General features: G+C 27.6%; 1 protein-coding gene across 2 annotated transcripts in view; it reads left to right on the top strand.

Moving 5' to 3' along the window:
* LOC103568452 (receptor-type guanylate cyclase Gyc76C) overlaps window positions 1-27,099 on the top strand; it is a 62,554-nt gene extending 35,455 nt beyond the window's left edge. For both annotated transcript variants that reach the window (XM_008545311.3, XM_053736946.1), the window contains 15 exons: window positions 14,662-14,965; window positions 15,042-15,188; window positions 16,463-16,822; window positions 16,941-17,119; window positions 18,542-18,829; window positions 20,454-20,714; window positions 20,792-20,863; window positions 20,933-21,101; window positions 22,576-22,725; window positions 22,807-23,146; window positions 23,222-23,345; window positions 24,048-24,146; window positions 24,341-24,485; window positions 24,808-25,064; window positions 25,910-27,099. In XM_008545311.3, coding sequence (XP_008543533.1) covers window positions 14,662-14,965; window positions 15,042-15,188; window positions 16,463-16,822; window positions 16,941-17,119; window positions 18,542-18,829; window positions 20,454-20,714; window positions 20,792-20,863; window positions 20,933-21,101; window positions 22,576-22,725; window positions 22,807-23,146; window positions 23,222-23,345; window positions 24,048-24,146; window positions 24,341-24,485; window positions 24,808-25,064; window positions 25,910-26,809 — 3,795 coding nt within the window. In that variant the 3' untranslated portion in view covers window positions 26,810-27,099. The remainder of the gene's footprint in view (window positions 1-14,661; window positions 14,966-15,041; window positions 15,189-16,462; window positions 16,823-16,940; window positions 17,120-18,541; window positions 18,830-20,453; window positions 20,715-20,791; window positions 20,864-20,932; window positions 21,102-22,575; window positions 22,726-22,806; window positions 23,147-23,221; window positions 23,346-24,047; window positions 24,147-24,340; window positions 24,486-24,807; window positions 25,065-25,909) is intronic.
* Window positions 27,100-27,791: the final 692 nt, after the last annotated feature.

Here is a 27,791-nt window from a genome sequence, read left to right on the forward strand (position 1 = left end):
TCGACAAGGCATTTGCATGAAAACTGCTGATTCCCCTGACCTTCGCGATCTATTTATAGTTTGCCGTGGCTGTCGATGCCCCATGCGGTCTGTTGGAAGTGTTCATAGCCTCTTAACCATACACACTAACAATCCCTTTACTTATATACCTCACCAATTCAGCATCAGTGTGTCGCAAACATCCTCATCTCTAATCTCTTGCAGAAAATTAAGCTGATTATAAAACTAAACACTAAACTTTTATATCTTATCTGTACAATTATTATTTATTTTATTATTTATTAATATTATTACATATTAAGGAAAACTACCCAGTACTCAGAGTCTGGTATTCGACTCATCATTTTTGGAAAATTACATTTATTGATTTTTTTTTAACTTGGGAATTTTTATTTTTTAAATTAAAAGAGAAAAATTTTTTTGCATTGGAAATTTTATTAATCGGACGCTTATTAATTAAAAATTACCTAAAAAATGTGATAAATTCACTGGGAGAAACCGGAAGTGAATTCGGAGTGATTGCAAACTCGAAATTTTAAATCCGGATTAATTCTGTCCTCCGGAGTTTTGAAAAAAAAATTAGTCGGCATACGGAGTAAATACGGAGTTTGATTTTTCAACGGAGTGACTTCGATTTGGATTTTATGTCAATCTGCATTTACTCTGATGTAGAGTTAAAACATTAAGGGGGACCACTAGTGTGACCGCCTGAAAAAAAAAATATTTTTGGGAATTTTTTTAAGGAAAACTATTGCATAGAATGTTTTAATGTTTTAAGGATATATTTGTGGATTTGTAATGAATACAAGATCAAATTTTTGGACCAAAAAATTCGAAATTCAGCGAGTTATTCACAATCTCACTAGGCTCCAAAAAAAAAGTCCCCCTACTGCAGCGATAGCGACCTTTACAGTGCATGAAATCAAAAAACCAAAAAGTTTATAAAACTAGAAGGTATTTTCCGTAACATGACCCTCGGGCTAAGAAAAAAATTTAAATTCAACAAAATGGCGGAAAACTGGAGGTTCATGGTACGTAGAGAGATTTCTAAAAGAAGCTGCAATTCGAATAAAATCGATCGGATGATTTGTCTTCGAGTTATAACTGCAGCAATTTTGAAAAATGTATTTTTGAGAACCAATAAGCAGCTGCTCTTCAGATGGCTGTGACTCAAAAAAACTATTCGAGATTTAGACTTTAAATTTTAGTATGTTATTTTTGAAGCTATAGACTATCGAAGAGTGTAAAAAAAATTGATTTTTTCAAAATTTCACACTAGTGGTCCCCTTAAGAATGAAATCTCTTTCGGAGTGAACTTTACTCTGAACCGGAGCAAAAAAAAATTAAAAATTATTTGTCATAAAATCATTGGGGTAAAAACTCTTAGAGACCCGAAGATTGGGTTCGTACCCTAATAAAATTTTCCCGTAAAAAATTAAATATAAAATTTTCAATTATTTCCATACGCCTGTTAAATTGATTCAACCCTTTGACTTGGAGCTTTAAATTGACGCCAATTCAGTAAATTTATTTGTTGTTGTTTATTATCGCTTTCACTTTAACTCGCAAATAATTGAATGTTAAAACTTTAAAAAACATTTTTATTTTTAATCTTAATCGTCACAAAAGATAAGTTTAGTATTTAAATAATTTAATCAGCAAAATTTTAAATAAAATTACTTTATCTTATAATATTACACAATTTTCACAAGAGCGCCAGATAAATCATGCGTTTTTGACACACGGTTCAAATATATAATCATATTAAAAGAAAACAAAAAATTTTAATTCATACATATACACATATATAAATTTGTTAAAATATTTAACTATTACGTAATTAACTACAATATGAACTTATATATTATTTTTAAAAATTTAATTTATTTTAAACTCAAGAGTAAAAAATAATTTAAATTTGAAATTAAATGCAATAAATTTTCTATAATAACTTTTATTGATTTATTAAACAATATAAAATATTGAATATCAATATACAGACATTATATATATTTTTTTATACTTGTGTATATTCATCCGGACTAGAAGAATGACGAGTTTGCGCGCTTAAAATATATACGTTCTATATAGTCGACAACGAAATAAATGCTTTAGGTCCGATTACTGGTCGTTTACGATCATTACAATTATTTAAGTGTGACTGTTACTGGGTATAGTGTCCCTGGGATGTTGATATCGTTTCCTCTGTTGAGTAACATGGATAAAAGTATACATGTATAAATATATACATCTATATATTTTTAATATTTGAAACTAATGTGTCCGAAGTCCAACTTTGCGATACTTTTCAAATTTACATCAATAAAAATTTTGTCATTTTTTAATTACTTTTTACTTTAACAGTTCAATTATAGCCTGGAAAAAATATTCTGAAGTTTGCCGGCGTCCAATAATTTTTGGATTTTTTTTAAACAATAAATTATTGAAAAAAAAAAATATTTGAAAAAATTGCACCTATAGTTTATTAAATTTTCTACATGTGTATATTTTTATTTTTTTTTTTTAAATGAAGTCGTCGAAACAAAAATTCGAAAATTTTTGACTGCTAACTTTATCATGAAATTAACAATCAGCAATTTTCGGACTTTGTTTTCAAATCAATTACAAAAAAAAAAAAAAATAAATAAAAATATGCACATGTAGCAAATTAAAAAAGCTATAAGTGCAATTTTTTCAAATATACTTTTTTTTATAATTTATCGTTTATAAAAAAATCCAAAAATTATTAAATGTCGGCTAATTCTAGTATCATGTCGTTATCAGATATTCAGCAATTTTCGTATTTGTTTTTTTCAACGTCAATTATAAAAAAAAAAAAAAAAAAAAAAAAATGCACATGTAGAAAATTCACAAAATTACAGGTCCAATTTTTTTGAATATTTTTTTTCTTATGATTTGAGGTTTATAAAATAATCCAAAAATGATTAAATGTCTGCTACTTTTATAATATCATGAAGTTAACATTCTGCAATTTTCGGATTTTTTTTTTCACCAAATAAATTCCAAAAAAAAAAAAACTAAAAATATGCACATGTAGAAAATTTAAAAAGCTATAAGTGCAATTTCTCAAAATATCTTTTTTTCTATGATTTATCGTTTTTTAAAAAAATCTAAAAATTATTAGACGTCGGCTAACTTCAGTATCATGAAAAAATGTATATTTAATAACAAAAAAAAAATAGTTTACAATATCATATACTTGTATATATAGATAAGTAAAGTGTCTCGCGTGTGCAGTCAGTTTCAGCTAAAATACGTTCAATTAACCCTCAATTGGAGCAACTGTTGGCTCGCCAACTCGCAAAGTAACGCGCATTCATTCGTACTAATAAGAAAGCGAGAGATGAGGAAAGAATCTTGTTCGCTAACGTTCAAGACAAACTATCTTTTATTTCCCTGGGAAAAATATAACATTATAACTTTATATATTTAATATACACAGTCCATATAAATTAAAGCTTTATTTTATTTTTAAAAAAAGATTATCGTATATTTGAGGCCAATGATCTTCATTAACTTTCAATTTATTTATATATACAAACAGTCAAAAATAAAATAACATTTTTTAATTTAAATTTATTAACACGATATTTTATAAATATATATATAAAGGCCGTATAAAAATAGTATAGCTGGTCTTCTTTATAGTTTTATATATCTATATATATTTTTTATTGTCCGACGTGTCGAAATAAAATGAAGATAAGAGAGTGGATTTGTAGAACGAAATCAAAAGAAAAAAAAAAAAAACAAGAAATTATTAAGTATTTTTAATGAAAATATTAAGAGAACTATATTTAGAACATGACATTAAGTTTAACACCACACTAGTCTATGGTAGCGACGACAAATTAAGGCGATTAGCTTTGGAGCCAAGGTTCGTTAATGCAACACGCATTCACGTAGTGATCAAACACTCGTATATGTCTTATTTTATTTTTGTTTATTTATTTTTTTATCACTTTGAACACTAATTTACCTTTGCAAGTTTGAAATATTAATCAGCCTCACTGACAATTTTCCCAGTTACAGACAAATTTATTACGAACCTAAAACACTCATACACTAATGAGGAAACGAGTCTTTATTATACGGAGAAAAAAGAATAGTAATGATTACCATTCTACGTACATGGTAAAAAATGCATGGCGTTCATCACCATGCTGGTATGGTCTCAAACACATACTAAAATAGTATGTGAAATATTGTAAGACAGTATTGTAACGAGTTCCAGAAGTATGGTGTTATTTACTATACTGTATAGTACTGGAGCTATTGTATTGCTCACACGTATGCATAGCAGGCACGGCAAAACAGCATGGCCGTGAGACCCATACTACAATGTCGAGGGCACAATGCTACTAGTTTTTCCCGCCATAATTTTTGGCGCGTCAATCAATGTATACTATCGTATTACCGCCAAAAATATATAGATGTCGTTAAACTAGGCTCATCTGCCAGAAGCATTGTGGATACGGCAACGCAGTATTGGCCTGACGGCCACTTCCCACTTTACGACAAACATCGACCAACTCTTATAAAAATCCTAAAAAAACTAAAATTCAATCCCCCGATGGATATCAGCAACATTCTGAACAAGCCAACAACTCAACACGCTTGTATTTTGTATAACTTCATCAACAGATCTTCTTCATGGATTGAATATTTAAAAACTCCCGCCAAACAAGCAAAATGCTACTATTCCCGCAATGGTCGAATCATCTATGCATACAATCTTACAACGTATAAAAATCTTCGATACCACAGTATGGCGTTCGAGCCCTTACTAACATAGTGATATCTGCAAAACATTTCTTACCGTGTAGTAACCAGACTTTTTTTTTGTAAAATGGTATATAATACTATACAGAATAGGGTTGATTGGCATTTTTTTGGTAATGATTACTGTGTTACTTTGAAACAAGTAAAATGGTAAAAATCACTATTTAGCATGGAAATCGGGCTATGTAGAATACTACTCAGCCCCATGCTTAAATACCTGTCATTACAGCTTAATATATATAATGCAACGAAGTAAACAAAACCAGGTAAATAAATGGTGAATATTACAATCTCGATGATTTATACAATCATTTAGATAATATTTACTACTATCTGATTGATGGTAGAAATTTTTACCATAACTAGATAGTAACTCCTATTATTTAATTTTCTGAGTGCAGGTATTAGAAGTATTTTTTTTTCTCCGTGTATCATTATAATTATAAAAATAAAAAAAAAAAAAACAATTATTTAAAATTACTACTTTTAACTTAAAAAATCCATATTTTATTAACCAGATAAAATAAAAAAAATAAATCGATAAATAAAATATAGACTTAATTACAAAGTCTATAAATAAATAAAACTTATAATATATCAATCTATATAAAGACATTTAAATTAAATTCTCGAGACAAGAAATGACTTGGAAATATTAATAAGACTTATCGATGATACGTGATTGAGAAACCAAGTACACACAAATAAATATATTTATGTATCGCGGATATATATAGAGGTAACACATATGCCAGAGTAATAATAAAAGAGACAAAGTCATTTGGTAAATCTGTTTGGCTTCTTCTTGAGGGTCCACCCGACCACCATGGGGGTTCGACCACGGAATTAATCTGCGTCGTCGATGCCGCCTGCTTTATCCGACCACCATGGAAGATTGGCCACTCGTTATTAATCGCTTTCTATCTCACTCTCTCACTAACTCACTCACTCACTCGTTCATTCACTCTGCTTGTTTTTTCATTTATTTTTCCCCATTGCCGATGGCCGAATCAACCCGGTGGTCGCTAAAAAGAGAAAGATATAAATATATATATATATATATATATATATAGATATTTTAAAGAAATAAAAAAGTTGAATGGCGAATCCCTGAAGAAATCCCACGGTGCCCGTGAAGATATGCCTTGCGACCACCCTGGCTTACTCTTTCTCTTTTCCCCATCATCTTCCTCTTTATTTTTCATCTTAACTCTCTTTACTACTACTACTACTACTACTACTACTACTACTACTACTACTACTACTATTACTACTACTACTATTACTACTACTAGTACTACACCAACAACAACAATAACAATATAATAAACAATATTACAATATATACTCTTCCTCTTAACTTTTCCTTCTGATCTATCTCTTCTTGCGCCTTTTCCCGGAGGATACACAAGAGTTCTTATGTGTAATGTTGAAGACTATATATATATATATATATATATATATATATATATATATATAGTATAGAGTAGGATAACGGCGTCGAACTGGCTCGCTAACTGGCGGTCTTTATCTCAGATATATTTAGCCCAGGCGATTGCTCGCAGCGACGACCGGTCGAGAAGGATCTCAGAGAGATCCCACGGTGTCCGGTATGGTCCACCATGGGGGCTACCACCATGCTTGTCCCTCTTTCTCTTTTTCTTATATATTATCTCTTTACTTTAATCCTTTCTCTTTTCATCGGACATTATATTTACTATCAGACTCTCTTTCTCTATATCTTCATGTACACACATGCCTCCGTAATACACTCCCCTTTCGTCTCCCCCCTTTTATGTACCTTTACTGGACATTTTATAACCACATACATATTAAATAATGTCTCATCGAGTTTTAAAATTAACAAGCCTACTTATATAATTGTACGATTTAACTACGGAAAATTTTTATGACATTTTTATATTTTTATAAAGCTTTTGAAATATTTGTTTATGATTTTTCATTATTTATTTTTATTTGTAATTAAAATAATTACAATAGTAATTAAAAATTATATTTTTTTATAAGTAAGAATTATAAATAAATAGAGTAAGTAATAAAAAAAAAATATTTGAAAAAAATGCACTTATTCATTTTGAAATTTGTTAAATGTGCATTTTTTGAAAATTTTATTTTATTAATTATTTACTCTATTTATCAATAGTTTTAAATTTGTACGTCTGCTACATTCACACTCATTTTTTTTTGTAATTTATTTAAATAAATTTATCTTATCTATAATTAATAATAATTTTTAATCATTAAAAAATTAAACGCGTTATCAATCATTTTAAAAATTACTTTTTTTTCTTTTTTTTTTTTTTTGTACTAGAAATAATAATTATTATTATTGGACATAATTCTTGCATATGACATACTGACTGTTCGTATTTATCACGGCTATATTTAGCCGTTTAGCTTGTCGACGAGCTGAAACGTAAAGTGAAAAGCAAATACTTACAGTCATCATCACTATTGTATTATCATTTACGTCTGTCTACCAGAATTATTAATTATTTACTAAAAATTTAAAAAAAAAAAAAAACATTTCCAAATAATTTAATGATCCTGAAGTTAGCAGACAATTAAAAATTTTCGGAATTTTTTTTCAACATATTAATTGCAAAAAAAAAAAACTAAAAAAATGCACATGTAGGAAATTAAAAAAACTATAAGTGCAATTTTTCAAATATTTTATTTTTTTATAATTTATCGGTTTAAAAAAAATCCAAAAATTATTAGATGTCGGCCAATATGATCCTGGAGTTAGCTGACGTCAAATAATTTTTTAATTTTTTTTAAACTAAAAAATTAAAAAAAAAAAATATTTCAGAAAATTGCACTTATAGATTATTTAGTTTTCTTCATGTGCATATTTTTAGTTTATTTTTTTTTTTTAATTAATTTGTCAAAAAAAAAATCCGAAAATTGTTAACCGTCAGCTAACTTCAGTATCATGATAATTTAATAAATAAATTAAAAAAAAAATACTTGGCCATAAATATGAGCAATTAATAAATGATGATTATAAATTAGCAACAAAAAAAAATCATTAGATATTTTAATAAACATTTAGTTCCCACAAGGTTGGAACCGCGTCATTTTCACGGCAACTCCCACGGTCCGACGTCACGCCATATCCTGAGATCATTATCTCTGGGAATCTCCTGGTTTCGGACCACCCTCTGTGAATCTTATGATCGAAAACTCTTCCTTATTTTTATTATCTCAGTACTTATTTATTCAAAATCTATAAACGTAAATAAAATAAAATAAAATAATTAAGAAAAAAAAAACGTCAGTTATTAATTCTACACAATTATCTTAATTATTCTTAACAAAGTTATATTTAACACATCAAGGATAATGCAGTATAATGTTGAGGATAAATTAATTATGTTATAGAACACTTAGCTCGGTAAATATGAGGATATCAGTCGTTTATAATTGGCAAAGCACACGACGCCTTCTGACCACCTGGCATCTGTCCCACCTACGTGAAATTTTACATCGGCATGTATCGCCGCATTTCCTATGCCTTTCTTGATAACTGCGCGAAAATTCCTTCTGCTACATTAATAAATAAATATACAAATATCAGGTGACTGAGCTTGTAAGCGAACTTTTATCCAGTAAATGAACAATATTATTTTTTGATTTTTTTGTGTAAAAGAATTCCGGAAAATTACACGAAAAAAAATGGGCTTAAGAATTCTTCGAACTTTTAGTATGCTATCGACCAAAATTGAAACAGGAAATTGGGTTGCCAAAAAATTATTATGCTACACTACAAAGAATATATGATTCTGAAGTTAGCAGAGAATTAAAAACTTTTTGATTTTTTTTCAAAACATGTTTGAAGAAAGAAAAAACTAAAAATATGCACATGTAGAAAATTTAAAAAACTATAAGTGCAATTTTTTAAATTATTTATTTTTTTATAATTTAAGGTTTTTTAAAAAATCCAAAAAATAAAAAAAAATATTATGATACCAAAATTAACCGTCTAATAATTTTCGAATTTTTTTTTAGCAATGATGAATTTAAAAAAAAATTATTTAAAGAAATTGCACCTCCAGATTTTTAAATTTTTTATGTATGCATATTTTTTAATTTTTTTTAATTAAACTATTGAAAAAAAATTCAAAAATTTTTTATTGTCTGCTATTTTCAAGATCATAAACTATTATACATTTGGAAAATTGATAAATTTTAATGACTATCTTTTGCCGAAATTAGGAATTATAGTAGAAAATAAAAAATTTTTAGAGGCTCACAATAATAATTTAGTATAGCAGAATAATTTTTTGACAACTTAATTTCCTGTTTCAAGTTTGATCGATAGCATAATAAAAATTCATATATTTCTTGAGCCCATTTTTCTCCATGCCAAATTAAAGTGACAGCAATTAAGTATTTCCTAAAATTTAAATAATCCCGGGTCAAAAATAAAACTTGATTTAGACTTGGTTTACCAAGTCGAAATTTGGAGCCGTTTTTCACAAGACAAACTCAACTTTTTTTCACGGAGATATGAAATACATTGAGTTTTCGCCTTAGTTTAGACTTAACTGGCTTACTTAGTCACGATTTAAGACGCAAAAGTTTAACTCAAGTCGAAATTGACTTGGTTTAAACTTAGTCGACTTAAAATATAAGGCGAAAAAGTCCAAACTAAGGTGAAATAATTTTTATATATTGCGGCGAAAATAAGGCGAATAAATAACTTTTTTTCAACTTGATTCAGCAAGTCAAAAGTAAGGTGAATGACTATCGTGCTCGAAGTAAAGACGAATAAGTTCAAACTAAGACCAAAAAATACAAATAAGTTGAAACTAAGATAAAAAAAGTTTTAAAAGTTCAAAAAAATTTAATTCAAGTCAAATAAGTCGAGACCTTATCGAAAAATCATCGGCAAATCGATGACTTCAAACGAAAATAAAGCGAAACGAGCCTGAATCAAGTTTTATATTCGACCCGGGATGTCGGTAAAAATTAAATAATGTTCATTCATTAGAACTGTCACTCTGCGACATGAAAAAAAAGAAAAGAAAAATTTAATTTCTCTTTAATTATTAAAAAAATTACAGTACAATTACAGTGCACTGATAAACAAAAGTTAAAAATACAAATTGCCTGTCATTTAAAAACCATCTTATCTTATACTTTTTTTTACCCCCGTGTCAATGATTAACCATTTTTACCACTCCATTTAATTATTATTCAAATAATTACATTATAAATAATAAAATCTATTAAATTATTTTATTGAAATTTTTTCCATTTATTAATTTTCAAATTATTTAAATTTATTAATAAGAAGAAAAAAAAATCAATTGTTAGATCATAAAAAATATTGTATAATATTTTAATTAGCAAATAATAATTATCAATAATAAAAATCATTATTTGACATATTAATTACCTGTAAATAAATAATTAACAATCAATCAATTATTTATATAAAGAAAAACAAAAATATATAATGTTTTTTTTTTTTTTTATTTTTCCGGTTTTAAATACATCGACATTATTCCAATAACCATCACATTATTCTATTCGGACGTTTTGCCATTCAAGGATATTTACAGCATACATATAATATATATATATATCCACACAAATTACATATAGCGCGTCGACTACTATCGCTATTTGTCCGCTGTCTATAAATAGCATCTTGCTGTTGATTTACGAATAAATGAAAGCCGTTGTGAGTGTGCGTGGTTACATTACGTTATCTTATTCACTTTACTTGTTGTTTTTCTCTCTCTTTCTCTCTTTCTTTCTCTCTTTTTCCACACTTGGCTACTAAAGTTAACCAGCCGGTCACAACTGCCATCTCACTTTGCGAGACACGCGCGTGTGTCCAGGATATCGTTAAGTATGTTGGCGTAAGTCCCCTGAGAGTTGTGCACGCGCGGCACTCCAACGCTTTACATTAACTTTAGCTCGTTCACCAACTAACCAACCGAATGCTAGCTCAACAACACCTTATATTATTTTCCTCTTTATTACATATATTTATACAACTTACAAGACGTATATATGTATACATATATCACGATTACTTATCTGCCATATCCCTGACGTATTCAATTCTATTACAATTAGAACGTGCAGCAGCACTTGTAATAACCGCCTAAGATCAACATTACTCCATTTATATATTTTTATCTTAACATATATACCCAAGTAGTGCAAAGACAACTTTAAGATGTCAGAGATCACTTGAAATGGACAAGACAAATTTTGTAAATAAGACACAGGTGTTGGTCCTGGGAGTCATAGAAAATTTTTGTTCTTTTTCTTATCTTAAAAAAATCAGTTAGATGATGATTTATTTGACCATTTGTAATTTATTTTTCACTGACGTTTGTGTCAAGCCTTGAGCAGATACTTTTTTTTATGAAAAATTTTTTATTTGTCAACATGGCGTTTTATCGAGAGGTCAAAAAGCGCGAGTTAAAATTTTAGCCGTCATTTCAGACTATTTTTGAGTTTTACTTTTCATTTGAAGTTCAAACGGCAGAGTAAACCTCATGTCGGTCTCAATGAAGTTTACTGACCCCATTTTACACTTATTAACGTAACGACTATACTGGATCTTTTCATAGTCAATGAACCTCATACTGACCCTCATTTCGTATCCAAAAATCTAACGACTAAACTGAACCTCATTTCCCGGGATGAAAAATTTGATCTGATTTTAGTCTAACTGGACTGCATTTGAACTAATTGGTCTGTATTTGAACTAGTTGATCTGTTTTTTAATTTGTATGAAAATTATAAGCTATTTTTTATCTAAAGACAATTAAAAACAGACTAAAAAAAATAATTAATAGAAAAAATCTAATTTTGGGAACAAAGTCTGATTTTGATGTACAGGCGACCAAAATTAGACTAAAAATTATTGAAAACAAGTCTGGAAATAGTCTAAACAAGGAATAATAGTACAGGCAAAACTCGATTAAATTTTCCATACTAATAAAATTCAAAGAAAAAGTAAAATTGAATAGAAATAACTTAAAATTTGGATTTGATTTAAAATGGATGAAATTTTTCGACCCTAAAATTGATACTCAAAGAACTCAAGCGTTATATTTCAAACAGTGAAATACATTTTCCTTTCTATGCACTGTATTGAGTCTAATCCAAGTTAAGTCAAAGAATTTTTCTCTCAATTTGAATGGGTCACAAAATTTTATATCTAATCCTCAACATCCGATTTAAAGTTTGAAGCCACGCTGGTCAAAAAAAAAACTTTATTCAGGTTCACTTCACCTTATTTTCTTTTGAAGATCGATTTTTCGACATTTTCGACTCAATTTATGTAGCTGTAAATCGAAACATTTTTCGGGCAGCGAAAATTAAAAAAATTTGTCATTTGAATGCTTGAGAGGTAGCTGAGGGTGACCTGCGATTTTCGGCTGACACTAGCGTCTATGCGAAACATTTCAAAAATCTAGATCCAGTAAATTTTTTACTTTTCATTTTGTTTTCTATTTTTTGTCCCATGAAAAACGTCATAATCTTTAGGTACGTCTTAATTAAAATTTTTGTCAACTTTTAGAACTTTTTTCATCTTAGTTTCCTTATTGGTCTTCACCTCAAGCAATATTCGACTTGAATTAGACTTTTTCGTCTTAAATCGAAACTAAGTAAGCCAGTTAAGTCTAAACTAAGTCAAGTTTGTCTTGGGAAAAACGGATCTAAATTTCGACGGTAAACCAAGTTTCATTTTTGACCCGGGCATGATAAGACTTTTTTAAATTAGTGCAGGAGTTTAAACTGCTATCTTTTAGATGCTAAGTTAAACATTTGGGTAAACGTGACTTGTTTTACCGAATTGTAAAGTCATTTTTAAATACTTTATTTACTATTGTGTCATTCACATAACTCTTGAACCAGATGATCAAGATGATGATGATGATGATTTGATGATAATAAAATCTTCGAGTCTGGTTACACATATAAATATTTATTAATTTGTTAGTAGGTAATAAACGAATGTGGAATAAACCTCGTCAACTGTTATATCTATTCCTTGTCTGTTGTCTTAATTATCGTGGGTTTTAAGCACTTGGTAGTCATATACCCGTTGATAGTTGTCGTTGTTGCACAACCGCTCTCTGCCAACTCTTTCTCGGACTCTCTCAAGGTGGTCTCGTCTAAATATAGCCGACCGCCGCCAGGAATAACACCAACCAGCTAGCCGGCAATGACCAAAGCATCTTACACACCACGCCTTCTTCTTTTTCTTCTTCTTTTTCTTAGTTTTCTTCTCCAACCTCATCATGATCATCATCTTGAATCTTAAATTTTAAATCTTTATTTTACAGTCAATGTTTACTATATCGCAAAGTAATATCGCGAACTAATTTTTAAGTTAACTATATATTAAAATACTGCAATAAATTATTATCGTGTACAGCCTTTTTTAATTTTAAAATTAAATATTTTTTTATTATTTATTATTTTAACTTCACGGTCAACTTGTTTCTGCTCCACTTGCTTAACAAATTTGTCATTACCAGGGTTATAAAATTGTTTATAATTATTATATATATTTTGTTTTAAATACTTTTACTGATCCTGTTATTATTCATGATAAAGAAATTACTGTACGTTAAAAAGATCATGGTTCTGCATATATAACGACACGTTTAAGTACTTTATTTAATTGTAATCAATGTCTGTTCAGATATTATCACAATGTACAGATTAATTTTCATCGCTTACACTGTAAAAAATTTGGAGTAAATGCGAAGTGATTATGGATTTTATGAAAATCCAAATTCACTCCGTCACTAGTTCCGGAGTTTTAGAAAAAATCACTCCATATATGGAATAAATAGAGAGTTTGTTTTTTCATACGAATGTAGCAGACATCAGACAAATTTATAATTATTAATAAATACAGTAAATAATTAATAAAATAAAATTTTTAAAAAATGCAAATTTGAAAAATTTTCAAAGTAATAAGTGCATTTTTTATAAATATTATTTTTTTAATTATTTACTCTACTTATTGATAATTCTAAATTTTTCTAATGTCTGCCTCTAGTATTTCACAAGACACAGATGCATGGAAGTCCCTTAATGTTATCAATGTAATATTTATATTTAATTCATAAATTATTTTAAAAAAAGTGGCATTCTATATTAATTAAAGTGTCTTTTGAACAATAATTGGGGACACATGGCTCAGAAATAGGACAAAACAAAAACCGCGGGATTTTCGTAGCAAAAACTGCATTATAAATTACAAAGTGATTTTTTTTCCAATTTTTTCGGGAGTCTGTCGTACCTTAGATATTTCGTATCACTTTGAAATTTTGTAAGTGTATTAAACTCATGAAAATATGACGATAATAAAAAACAAATTTTTTTAGTAAAATTTTTGAGGGGTTTCGTTGTACCCAGGTCTCTTCTATACATTGTAAAAAATTGGGAGTGAATTAAGAGTGGGTACAGATTTTTAAAAATCCGAATTCACTTCGTCACCCGTTTTTATAAAAAATCACTCCGCATATGGAAAATAAATAGAGAATTTATCTTTTCAGCTGGGTCTGGATTTTATTTAAATACGCATTCACTCCGATTTGAAGTTTTAATATTTAAATAAACTCCTCTTAGGGTAATTTGACTCCGAGAGGATTAAATAAATAAACACGCTAACTTTGTATAGGGTTTAAATTTTTAAACTGAAGGTATTTTTCGGAATTTTTCTATGAAATAAAGCATATTTAAATAAAATTTTTTGAAAATTCTGACATGAGACACTGTACAATAGCTATATTACTAAAACAAAATATATGTACCTAAAAATAAATAAATTTATTAATATTTTAACAGAAATGTTCCGACTACAAAGCTTCATCGGTGCCAACTTTTGCAAGAACAGAACCACCAGACATACAGGCGTCTAAATCAGTGATTGCACTTTTATTACACTATGGATGGACAAAATTTTCAATCATAACTGAGAAGGATTGGTCAACAGTAGCCGAATCATTGCAGAAACAGGCAATTTCTAATAATTTGACAATAAATCACTACAAAATGGTTGAAGATCGACATAAATGTTGTGAAGAAAAACTTGTTTGCTGTCAGAACGTCTGGTTTCAATTGATTCAAGAAACAAAAAATATGACAAGAAGTTGGTTTTTATTGCTATATATTTTTTTTTACTTTTTTCATGTAACGTCTTATTAAATCATATTTCTTTGTTACAGTTTATGTATTTATGGGTACGTCACCATCACTCATTGAATTAATGTATGCAATGCAGAATCAACGATTATTGGACAATGGCGAGTACATGGTGATCCATGTTGACATGATGACGTATTCACAGAAAGAAGCAAGCAAGTACTTATGGAGTATGTATTTCATTTTATTTTATTTTATAATATTTTAAGTAAATTACCCATTATTAAATGTAATTATTGCATAAATTGCTATATAAGTATATACATTTTTATTAACCATTTAAGAAGGTCTCAATAATCAAATAAACAAGTTTTGGTAAAATATCTAATTTACATAAATATTAAAAAAACAATTAATTGCTCGGAAGTTCATCTCAGAAAAATAAGAAAATTTATTTTATTATTTGTTCTAGTGTTTAGTTTTTGAGACATAGTGAAAATTTTTTTTTCTGTTATTATAATTATGATTTTATAAAAAATAATTATTGCGGTGTTATTATTGACAAATTAATCATTTGATAATTTTAAAAAATCCAAAATTAGTATAAAAAATTAAACACATGATAAAATAATCAGTTAAATTATTGTAGATTAATTTTTAAAATTAAAAAATTTATTTAATAGTGAAAATTAATAATTTTAACAAAAGTATTCATAAAAATTCATATTAAAAGCATTTTCAAACAGTGTTTCCAATTTTTTGAAAAATTTCAATGACTTTCAACTGTCAGCGTATCAAAATTTAATTAATTAATTAAAAAAAAACTTAACCATTAATTGAAAAAGAACAATTTCTCTGAGATATATAGTTATATGTGAGATATATAGATTTAAAAACAAATTACTTGCAATTGACATCAATTAGGAGTTGCTCGAAATTTGTCAAATAAATTTCAGTAAAATCTTTATGTCAATTTTATAATTTGAATTTTCAAATTTTGTAGGCTAAAATTTATTCAACAAATTTCGTTTAACTCCAAATTGATTGCAACTGCAAGTAATTTTTTAAAATTTCTATTTTGGTGAAATTACAAATACGTTGTCCCTTTTTTAATTAATGGTTTAATTTTTCTTTAATGAATTAATAAAATTTTAATACAGTTATGACAGTAGAAAATCATTGCATATTTTTAAACATATGTGTGTGTGGTGGGGGGGGGTACTGTTTGAGAATGCCCTTAAATAATAATAATAATTGATCGTATTTGATATAAAAGAAATTTAACTTTAACTAGATTAGAAATTTTAAAATAAAAAACACGTTAAAGAACAATTATGTAAATTACGTAAATAACAAATTAATTACCTTCATTATTTTATTATTTAAATTATTTAAATTACCCGCGCGTTAAATGTAAATTGAAATTATTCCTGTTTTAAATAAAAAAATTACTTGATCTTTAATTTACATTAAATTAAACAATAATATGTTTTTTTTTTTTAAGAACCAAATGACTTGAATACTCTGAAAAATTGTCTGGACATAAAAGACTTCCTGAAGCGCGCACGTTCACTTCTAGTGGTAGCTCTGACTCCGCCAATTCAAAGTTATGAAAATTTTACCGAAAAAGTTCGCGAGTACACAAGCAAAGAGCCATTTAATTTTTTCATACCCGACTTATTTAACTATTCAAATTTCGAAAAATATGTGTCTATTTACGCGGCATATTTGTATGACTCTGTAAAACTATATGCGACAGCACTTGACCAATTGTTACGTGAACAGCCAGATCGTACACTTGAGGAAATAGCGAGCAATGGCACCCAAATTATCGAAACAATAATTCGGAGGCATACTTATCAAAGTAAGTTATTGTATATATGTATATATATATTTATTAAGTAATAATATATATTTTTATTATTATAAAACTGGTAAATAATATCAGGTAAAAAAAATGATGTATATGTTTGCAATTGAAGGCGTCAGTGGACAGACAATAAAACTTGACAAACATGGCGATTCGGAAGGTAATTTTTCAGTCCTTGCGCTCAAAAAAGAACATTTTCATTTTGTTGCCAGTCTGAATTCATTACCTGTCAATTTTTCCTGTGAATATCAAATGAAACCTGTGGGATTATTTCAACAGGGTGAAGCTCTAGTGAGTGAGTTGTCTAAATATTATCGTGCGCGTGTGCATTTATTTATTTAGTTATTTATTTATTTATTACATTAATTATTATTATTATTAATATTTTAATTTGACTGCTTAATAATTATGTAGTATAAGAAATTTTAAATTTGTATTCATTTTATTGACACAATACAAATAATTATTTATAATCGAATAATTAGAATTAATTATAGACGAAATTTTTTTGTTATTCTTATTTAAAAAATTACAAATTTAATTACCAAGTATAAAAAAATTCTGAAAAATGGTTAACTCTGTGGGCCAACCCAAAACTTCCCGCTTTTTTTGAACTTGGAAACCTCGAAATTGTAATTATTGGTAAACTTTTGAACTCTTCCAAGTCAAAAAACAGTTGGACCAAAAATATGTACATCGCGCTGAGAAAAGTAATTTTTGTTCGACGATATTTTGCTTGTTCAGACAAATTTAATCAAACTTAGAAACAAATCGGTCTGGAAATTTACGAATTATGCATCAAAAACTTGTAAACTACTCGACCGATCGACTCCAAAATCTAATTAATTCTTAGTGAGGCTTTTCGATTGCCGCCAAAAATATTCAAATCGGTTGATTCGTTCCAAAGATATCATTGAACAATATTTACACACACACACACACACACACACACACACATGACTGGAAGTCCACCCGGAAATAATTAGAGTAATTTACTAAGACCTCAAAACGTCAAGATCTAATGAGAACTCTTTTTCAAAAATCGGACCAAAATCAATAACTTTCCTTATTCTTGCAAATTTTAAATTTTCATGACGGGAAATTAAAAAAGTTTAACCCCTGACAAGCACACTGAGTACAAAGTACCCACCCTAAAATTTTATTTCCTTATAATTTTTGTGTATATTTAACAAAGGGCTCTTTTTTAAAATATAGATAAATAAATTTATACAAATAATATTATATCTATATTATAGAGAATTTTCTCAGCTTTAATTTAAAAAAAAATCTCTAACTTTATTAGGGACCAAAATATTTGAAAATAAAATATGTTGGATACTTTTTACCCTCAATGCCTAAAGAGGTATACCGTTTGGATGTGTGCTTGTCAGGGGTTGAAAGTAAAAAAAAAACATTAACATTAATTCGTAAAATTAACAACTCAATATCCAGGTGTTTTAAAATTAACGATTTATTCTGATAATGACGTAATTAACGTCAAAGTGTTGCCATTAAAATAATTACTTATATTATGTGTCACTAAAATCTATATACAAATTAGAATGTCTTATACTTTACAATTACAAATATTATTATTATTAATTAATTAATACTTGCATTAAATCGTAATTTATAAGCTAATATATAGAAAAAAAATTTGAATAATAAATATACTAAAAAAAGTATCTACATGTTTATAAATATAAATTTTAGGTATACAGGCCATCGGAGTCGATGGAATGGCCTGGGAAAAATAAACCAGAAGCTGAACCCGGTTGTGGTTTTCTTAATGAACATTGTCCTAAAGATGATACTCATGGGCACAGTATTATTGCAGCTGCAATACTTGCTATTATTTTATTCTGCGTTGCTGTAATAACAATGAGTATATATAGACGATGGAAAATTGAACAGGAAATAGAAGGTCTCTTGTGGAAAATAGATCCTAGTGATATACACGGTTATCCTCATCTTGATAATCTCATGTCTTCACCTAGTAAAGTAAATATTCATTTATTTATTACTACTTAAAATTATTCCCATTACTTAATATTATTATTTTTTCTATTGTGGTTTGCATTGCACATAGTCATACTGCTGTTTATATTTTTGACATAGATAATCTTTTATTCATTGAATTTTGGTGTCTCATTTTTAGTACTTATTCTGTAAAATCACCTAGGACCTTTCCCAATATAATGTAAGGGAGGGGGGAGGGGGAATCCCATGACAACTGATCCCCGATGAGGGATCACATGATAATTGATCCCACAGACAACTGATCCCATAGACTAGATTCAACTGACAACTGATCTTCTAATTCATCAGTTTATATTTAATAAATTTGATTAAATTCAATTTTTCTGTGAAGAAAAAAAAATTTTAATCGTTTTTTACCATAAAACTAAAGCCATTAACATTTTTCGACTGACACTTTCGATTTTTGAAAAGAGGTTAACTACCTACTTTAAGTTGGGAATTTTTTTAGTTGTTAATCATAATGTATTATTAACTTTAAAGTAAAATATTTGTTAGTTTTAATTATAAAAAAATATTTTTAAAAAAGTAATTATATGTTGCTTTAAGTAATAGATTAAAAAGTTATTAAAAGTTAATTAAATTTCAAAATTTTTAAAATTGTAATTATTGTCAAGCTGATTACTGAAATACACCTGAGGTAATTTAACACTAGGAGTCCCTGTAGCTTTTTTAAATTGATAAGAAAATATATATCAAATTGAGGTCATACTATTTTTTTACAGAATCAAAATTTTTTGATAAAAATTTAGGGATACCTCATTATTAGTCCCCCCGCCCTCTGCACTGTTTAGTTCTCCTCCCTCCTATGTACATACATAATAGGGTGGCCCAAAAAAATCAACTATTTTTTACGATGTTTTAAGAAGACTCTCCAAAAATCAGCTCGATAAAAAATTTTCAAGAGGTCGCTCACGAATTTTGAAAATATTAAAAATGATTGAAATTCGAATTTTTAATTTCTAAATTTTTTCTTTCTCGTGGCAGCAATAGTTTATACTTGTAAATTGATGACTATGTTATAAATTTCAGCCCAAAATTTAAATATTTAAACGGCGCTCAAGAATTTTGAATATTTACTGATAATTCGTAACTAATAGTTTGAATTGGTTATTGAATTTTTTTATGACTCAATTATTGTCGCTCGAAAACATCCAAACGACAGCACTCGGAAACATTCAAAATTCTTAAGCGCCGTTTAAATATTCAAATTTTGGGCTGAAATTTTCAGCATAAACATGATTTTACAAATATAAACTATTGCCGCAACGAGGAAGAAAAAATTTAGAACTAAAAAATCGTAATTTCAATGATTTTTGATATTTTCAAAATTCGTGAGCGACCTCTTGAAAATTTTTTATCGAGCTGATTTTTGGAGAAGCTTCTCAAAATTTCGTAAGCCAACGAATTTTCATAAGAGATTCGAAAAAAAAAATAGTTGGTTTTTTTGGGCCACCCTAATAGATATATATATGTTATAGTACAATTTAATAATAATTGTATTAATTAATAATTTTTCTGTAAATTAAATTTTATAAGAATCATTATTATTACCAATTATTTTAATTAAAAATGATCTTATTTATAGTTAAGTTTAGTCAGCGCGATGTCTTATGAATCAAGATGTGGTGGTCAAGTATTTGCACAAACGGGGCATTATCATGGAGTTGTTGTAAGAATAAAAGAACTTAAATTTACTAAGAAAAAAGATGTATCACGTGACGTAATGAAAGAAATGCGTGTATTACGTGAAATAAGACACGGTAATCTTAATTCATTTATCGGTGCTTGTGTTGAACCGACAAGAATATTATTAATTACCGACTATTGTGCCAAAGGAAGTCTTTACGTACGTAAATAATTACCACTTACTTATTTTGCTAATTAATTGCTAATAATATTTCATTAACAAATAATATTTTTTAGGATATAATTGAAAATGAAGATATTAAGTTAGATGATATGTTCATTGCATCATTAGTTCATGATCTCATTAAGGTAAATTATATTATATTTTATATTTCATTAGTATATTAATTCAATTAATTAATGAATTATTGTTATTAGGGTATGCTGTATATTCACGAATCGTCCGTGCTAGTCTGTCATGGTAATTTAAAGTCTTCAAATTGTGTTGTTACTTCCCGATGGGTACTTCAAGTTTCTGACTTTGGTCTTCATGATATGCGGCATTGTGCCGAATCTGAAAGTATTGGCGAACATCAGTATAATCGAAGTAAGATTATAATTTATTTATTTCTTTTTATATTCATATTAATAATTATAAAGACCCAATATAATCTATACCTCAGTAAATATGTTACATGGAAAAAAATTCAGCTCAAAATTAAATAATAATTACAATCACAATGAAAAATTTGCTCTCTAAAAAAAAAAATTAAAATCCATAAAAAAAAATTACGATGATTTGGTGAAAATTAATTTTTTATTTCAATTATTACTATCTAGATTGTCATTTTCACTTATCATAATAATTACAGTACAACTTCGTTAAATTTTCGCTTGGAAAAAATAAATATTTACTTATTTATATAAAAATAGTTAAAGCTTACAAACAGTAGAAATTGTTATTAGAATTATTAAAAGTTAGTAAATTAGTTGCAATTTTTGTTTTGTAGATGATAAATATTACATCTCCAATGTAATTCTACGTAGGTACTGTACATTTTAGAATGTCGGTAAGACAAATTGCTACTCCGAAAAATAAAATTACTATTTGAGATTGTAAAAATGACTATCTGTATTGTAAAAATTACTCGGCAGAGTACATCTTTCACAAAGCGCATTAACTAATATTTACTAAGTACAATAGTCAAAATTATTGGAACATTATAATTTTTATTTGTCGCTAGTAAATTTTATTTTGAATGCAGTAATTTTTATAATCAGAAATTGTTATTCTAAATAGTATGTTGTAATTTTTACTTTGAGTTTTGTACAAGTTTTGATTTTTTTTAACGTTTGGAGATTACTTCTCAATTTGTAATTTTTTTTTCAAATTTAGTAGAGATTAATTTTTCTCTCCGTGTAGTAACTGATTTAAATCACGCCAGTCTCCAAAATACTTTAACAAGTTGCCCACAAACCAGGAAAACCGGAAATGGCCTAATTACTATACAATTATTTCCTTAGTGGATTCGAATTACGGTAAATTACGATAATTACCACAATTTGCAGTAAAATCGGTCTTTTACAGCAAACTTACGGTAATTAATGGTAATAGGATGGTATTTTCACCGTAAATTTACATTGAGAGAACGATAATTTACCGCAAAATTACGGCAAACCTGCGGGAATTTACCGTAAACTGAAGTACCGCATTGTAAAAACTCTAAAAATTTAAGAAAGCATACAGTACTTACGGTAAAAATTGCCGGAAATTATTATAAATTACCGCGTTTTATCGTAATTCGCTGCAAATGCCGCAAATTGTCCCGAGTTGCCATAAACTGTGGTAAATTCCCGTAATTCAGATCCACCAGGGAATTCTAAGTCAAATTTTCGGAATAATCAAGTAGATCGATGGTAATTTATTTATGGAATCTATTAAATTGTTAAAAATTTATGAAAATAATAAATTTATAAATTAATGAGCCTGTTGTCTGGCCTCGAAAATTAGAAAAATTATAATAACGAGTTTTAATAAATAATTATTTGTTAAATTTTAATTGTTTATTAATTTATTATAGATTTATTTTGGAAAGCACCAGAATTACTAAGAGATCCCAATGCACCTATCAGAGGTACACAAGAAGGTGATATTTACTCTTTTGCCATAATACTTTTTGAAATAGTCGGTAGAAAAGGACCATATGGAGGAGTTAGTTTGGAACCCAAAGGTATTTAAAATACCATTAACACATTTATTAATTTTATTTATTTTTATTGAACCAAATATTAACAACATTTTTTGTTAACAGAAATAATAGACAGAGTAAAAAAATACCCAGAGGATGGCGAGCCGCCATTTAGACCCAACATAGAAATTCTGTCCGAATCTGACGCCGATTGTCCGGACTACGTTGTAAACACGATAACAGACTGCTGGGCAGAGTGTCCAGAATTGAGACCAGATTTCAAGACAATCAGAACGCGGTTGAAGAAAATGAAAGCGGGTAGACATCGCAATATTATGGATCAAATGATGGACATGATGGAGAAGTATGCCAACAACCTCGAGGATCTAGTCAGTGAGCGTACGCGCCTTCTCTTCGAGGAGAAACAAAAAACCGAGGATCTACTTCATAGAATGTTACCTGAGTTAGTTTTTTGAAATGATTGTTTTTTTGTTCTTTTGTTTACAATTAGAAAATTTTTTATTTTGAATTTTTACAGACCTGTTGCTAATTGTTTGACTAATGGAATTGGAGTTGAACCAGAAGCTTTTGATTCAGTAACTATTTATTTCAGTGATATTGTTGGATTTACAGCTATGTCTGCTGAAAGTACTCCGTTCCAGGTAAATTAATTAATTTATTTATTTATTTATTTGTTTATTTATTTATTCATTCATTAACAAAATAATTATCGAGTGTGAGTATGAGTGCGAAAATAGCAGCCATCAGACACATTTTAAAGAGATGTCTGCTATACTCGTAATCTTTATGATCCTCAATTTAGCAGACAATTGCCAATTTTTGAATTTTTTTTTTCAACAATTCAATTAAAAAAACAACTAAAAATATGCATATGTAGAAAATTGAAAAAACCATAAGTGCAATTTTTCGAAATATTTTTCTTTATAAAAGAATCATTTTAAAAAAAATCCAAAAATTAGTAGACGTCAGCTAACTTCAGTATCATGCACTCGTTGAATATAAAAGATATGAGACAAACTTTAAATTACAAATTAACGAATTAAATAATTGAAAATATAAAAATAAAAAAATGCACATACTGATTTTCAAATTCTACAAGTGCGCGTTTTTTTAATTTTATTCGATTAATATTTAGGATCAGTTTTTCAACCGGGTTTATTTTTAATCCCGATTTAAATTATTATTGCTGGTATATCTATATATTAATAATATATACATATACTAGTAATATTAATTTAAACTCGGTTTGAAAAACTGGCTCTTAATTCACTTATTTCATAATTTTTAAAATAGACAATTGTCAGTACATTCACACTCATAATAATTATATATTTATTTTTTAGGTTGTCAATTTTCTTAACGATTTATATACATTATTTGATCGCATAATTAAAGGATATGACGTTTATAAAGTTGAAACTATTGGTGACGCATATATGGTGGTACGTAAATAATAAAATTATTTTTATATAATTATATCATTTATTTGAAAAAAAAAAAAAATATGAGTTTAAAGCATCGAACTTTTTCGAAACAAAAGAAAAAACTTCTTTTGTAACTCATTTTAAATATATAAGCTAAATAAAAATATGAATTTAATATATCGATGAATTTAAAAAAAAAAAATTGTTTTTAGGTATCGGGATTGCCATTAAAAAATGGCAATAAACATGCAGGTGAAATAGCTTCAATGTCACTAGAACTTCTTAATGCAGTAAAACATCATACGATTGCTCATCGGCCAAGTGATACATTAAAATTACGAATAGGAATTCATACTGGTATGGAAAATTTTTATTTACTTTATAAGAATCTACTTAAAAATCTACTTAAATCTCTATTGATTTTTAAGTACACATGTATGTTTACTTCATAGATCTTAGTGGCTACTAATTAAATATTTAGCATGAAAAGAAATTTTTTTTTGCACGCAATGTCAAGTATAATTTTTAATTTGAAAATTTTTTTTAAACTCTAAGTTATATCAGAACTTAAAGCTTATAATTTTTGCCACAAAATATAAATTAAATTATTATTATAATTAATTATATTTGGATTTGTTAATAAAAAAAATTTATTTATTGTCGTCGTTGTGTTTTATAGGCCCCGTAGTAGCGGGAGTTGTAGGTCTGACGATGCCACGTTATTGTCTTTTTGGAGATACGGTGAATACAGCATCTCGTATGGAATCAACAGGAGAACCTTTACGGATTCACATAAGTGCTCAATGTAAAGACGTTTTAGACAAAATTGGTGGCTATAATATCGAAGAACGAGGTCTTGTGCACATGAAAGGAAAAGGTGATGTTAAAACCTACTGGTTAGTTGGTGCCAATGAGAAAGCTATACAAAAACGTGAGGTAAAATAATATTTTCATATTAATAACTAATAGTAAATAATAATTTTTTTTGCTCAACTCAATTGCGAAGAATTGAGATTTCAACGAGATGATGTTTGCTCGGTCCCAGTGGATTCACTCAATGAAAATTTTATTCTATACCAAAGCTTGTACTTTTAAATTAATTTTTTATACTAATTATTTATTATTAAATATTTAGAATCAGGTCTGATTTTTTTTAGTTACAAGGAATGCCATTATTTATATATTTTTAAAAAATTTTAATAATAATTTTATATTTTTAAAAAATAAATCATAATATTTGGAGTCTATAATAAAAAAAAACATTTTAAAAAATTAATTTTTACTTAATAATTCTTAGTAAAATTTTTTATTTTTAAATAAGATCATTTCTATGAAATTTTTTTTTTATGAAAGTGCGAATGATACTGAAAGTAGCAGACATCAAACAAATTTGTAATTTTTGTAGAAAATAGTAAACTTGTAAATAAAATACAATTTTTCAAATATGCACAAAAAGATTTTTAAAAATTTTTTCTACGGATATTTTTTTTATTTATTTAAATGAAATAAATTTTCTTAAAGTCTGCTATTTTTAGTATCATAATTACGGTTGTTGGAAATTAGTATTTTTTGCTTAATCATTTAATTAAAAAAAATTGACAAATAAAAAAAATATATTTTAATAATTTATAACTTTTTAAATTATTTGTTAATTTTTAAATTCTTTAAAAAATTCGGTTTATTCATAAGCTTATGAAAATTTTTTTCTGAATACAATTAATAAATAAAACTGAGATACTTATTATCAATAAATAATTAAATATATGATTTTTGTTGTGTAGGTGGACATAAATGATTTGCCTCCACTATTCTGTCGTCCAAGACGAAGTCCAAAATTAAATCCCGACTCACGGCAGCCTTCGCTCCTTGGAGGACTGGGTGCTGGCAGCAGAAGACAGTCTAACGTTCCCCGTCCTACCGAAGACTCAGTCTCACAATGCGGTAATTCCAGCCCCGTACCTCGTGCTGTCCGCCTCGGAAAATTCATCCTCGATAATATTTCAAAAAGCACCCAAGTCAACACGAGCGTTAAAGAACAAGCAGACTTACGCGCCGCTAACATCAAACTTGCTCTCGACGATTTATTTTTAGACACTAAAGACCATAAAAATCCACGCGTGTTATCAACAATAGCCTCGTCATCAACAACAAGCGATTACCCATCTCAATTAATACGAGAAACCCGTTCGCTAGATCCATTCCCACTTGCACTAGTAAGGAACGAGTCGTTACGTTTAAGTTGTAAAGATTTTAAAAAATTATGTCGGTCATTAGAAAATTGTGACAAGTGTACCAGTGGTACGCAAGATGATATCACCGATAAAGTCATCAATAATAATTATCCTAATGGTGATTTGCTAATGGTGTCATCACGTAATGACCATCATCATCATCACCATCATCATTCGTCAAACGAAGAAGCAGATACCCCATTACTCGGTGATAATACGACTTGTACTGGTGAAATAGCGACTGCTAAACCTTGGAGATCATTAGATCAAGTAACCCAGGGATCAACAAATGATAACGTTACTGATAAAAAAACATCTGCTAGAAATTCATTGAGAAGTTGGCTTGTTAATTTATTTAATGGTAATGGACTTAGAAGTAGTGACGTTTCATTGAGACGTGGAGTCATTGCTGGTTATGACATACAATCTGAGCGTGAGAGTATCGTGTAAATTTATTTTATATTATATTATATTATATATTATTATTATTATTAGGTTATATAAATATATATAAGTTAGTAATTATTATAAATTCTTTTTCAGTAAAATTTCTAAGCGTTAATCGAGCGCTGATTTAATTGTTGCCATTTATATTTTTGTTTATTTTATTAAATTTAATAAAATATTATTAATTAATTAATTAATTATTAAAATAGATATAGATTTTAAGTACGTGCAATTTATATATATGAAAGTTACCGACAAGTGTATATTTTTTAGATATTTTCTAATTTGTACCGTAAAAAAAAAATAAAATATATATATATATATATATATATATATATATATATATATATATATATATATATATATATATATATATATATATATATATATATATATATATATAGAGTAATAAAATAACAATAACAAAATGTTTATTTAGATATTTAGATTTTAAATAAATTAATTTATCAATTGATTAATTTTTTTTTCGCGGCCTAATGAGTCGATAAATTTTATATTTTTTGACGAAGTACTTCGTCGCAACCAAAGTTTAAAAATTGACAAATGAGATAATTATTTCTTGTTTATTACTTTGACAGATTAATTTTAATTAATTGATTGTTGTGTAATCTATTATTTGCATAATTATGTAATTGTATGAGTATATAAATTTTTTTTTGTTCACTGAAGGAAAGCAAATTATCTGTATGGCTGTGAAAAGTGAACTGGATTGTACCTAAGGTGCTAGCATAAGAAAAAATATATATTATCAGCAATGTCAAATGTATATAACTGAATAATAATAATTATAATATAATAATATTAATAATAATAATTAATCGTTATAAATAAATAAATAAATATTGATAATTATGCCAATAACTGATAATATATGTAAAAAAAAATGATAAATGTATAAATTAAAAATGAATAAAAATATAAAATATGCAGACGCTACGGTTATATATTGTAATTAATCTGTAAT

Source organism: Microplitis demolitor, chromosome 2 (genome assembly GCF_026212275.2).
Source record: "Microplitis demolitor isolate Queensland-Clemson2020A chromosome 2, iyMicDemo2.1a, whole genome shotgun sequence".
Classification (NCBI taxonomy): domain Eukaryota; kingdom Metazoa; phylum Arthropoda; class Insecta; order Hymenoptera; family Braconidae; genus Microplitis; species Microplitis demolitor.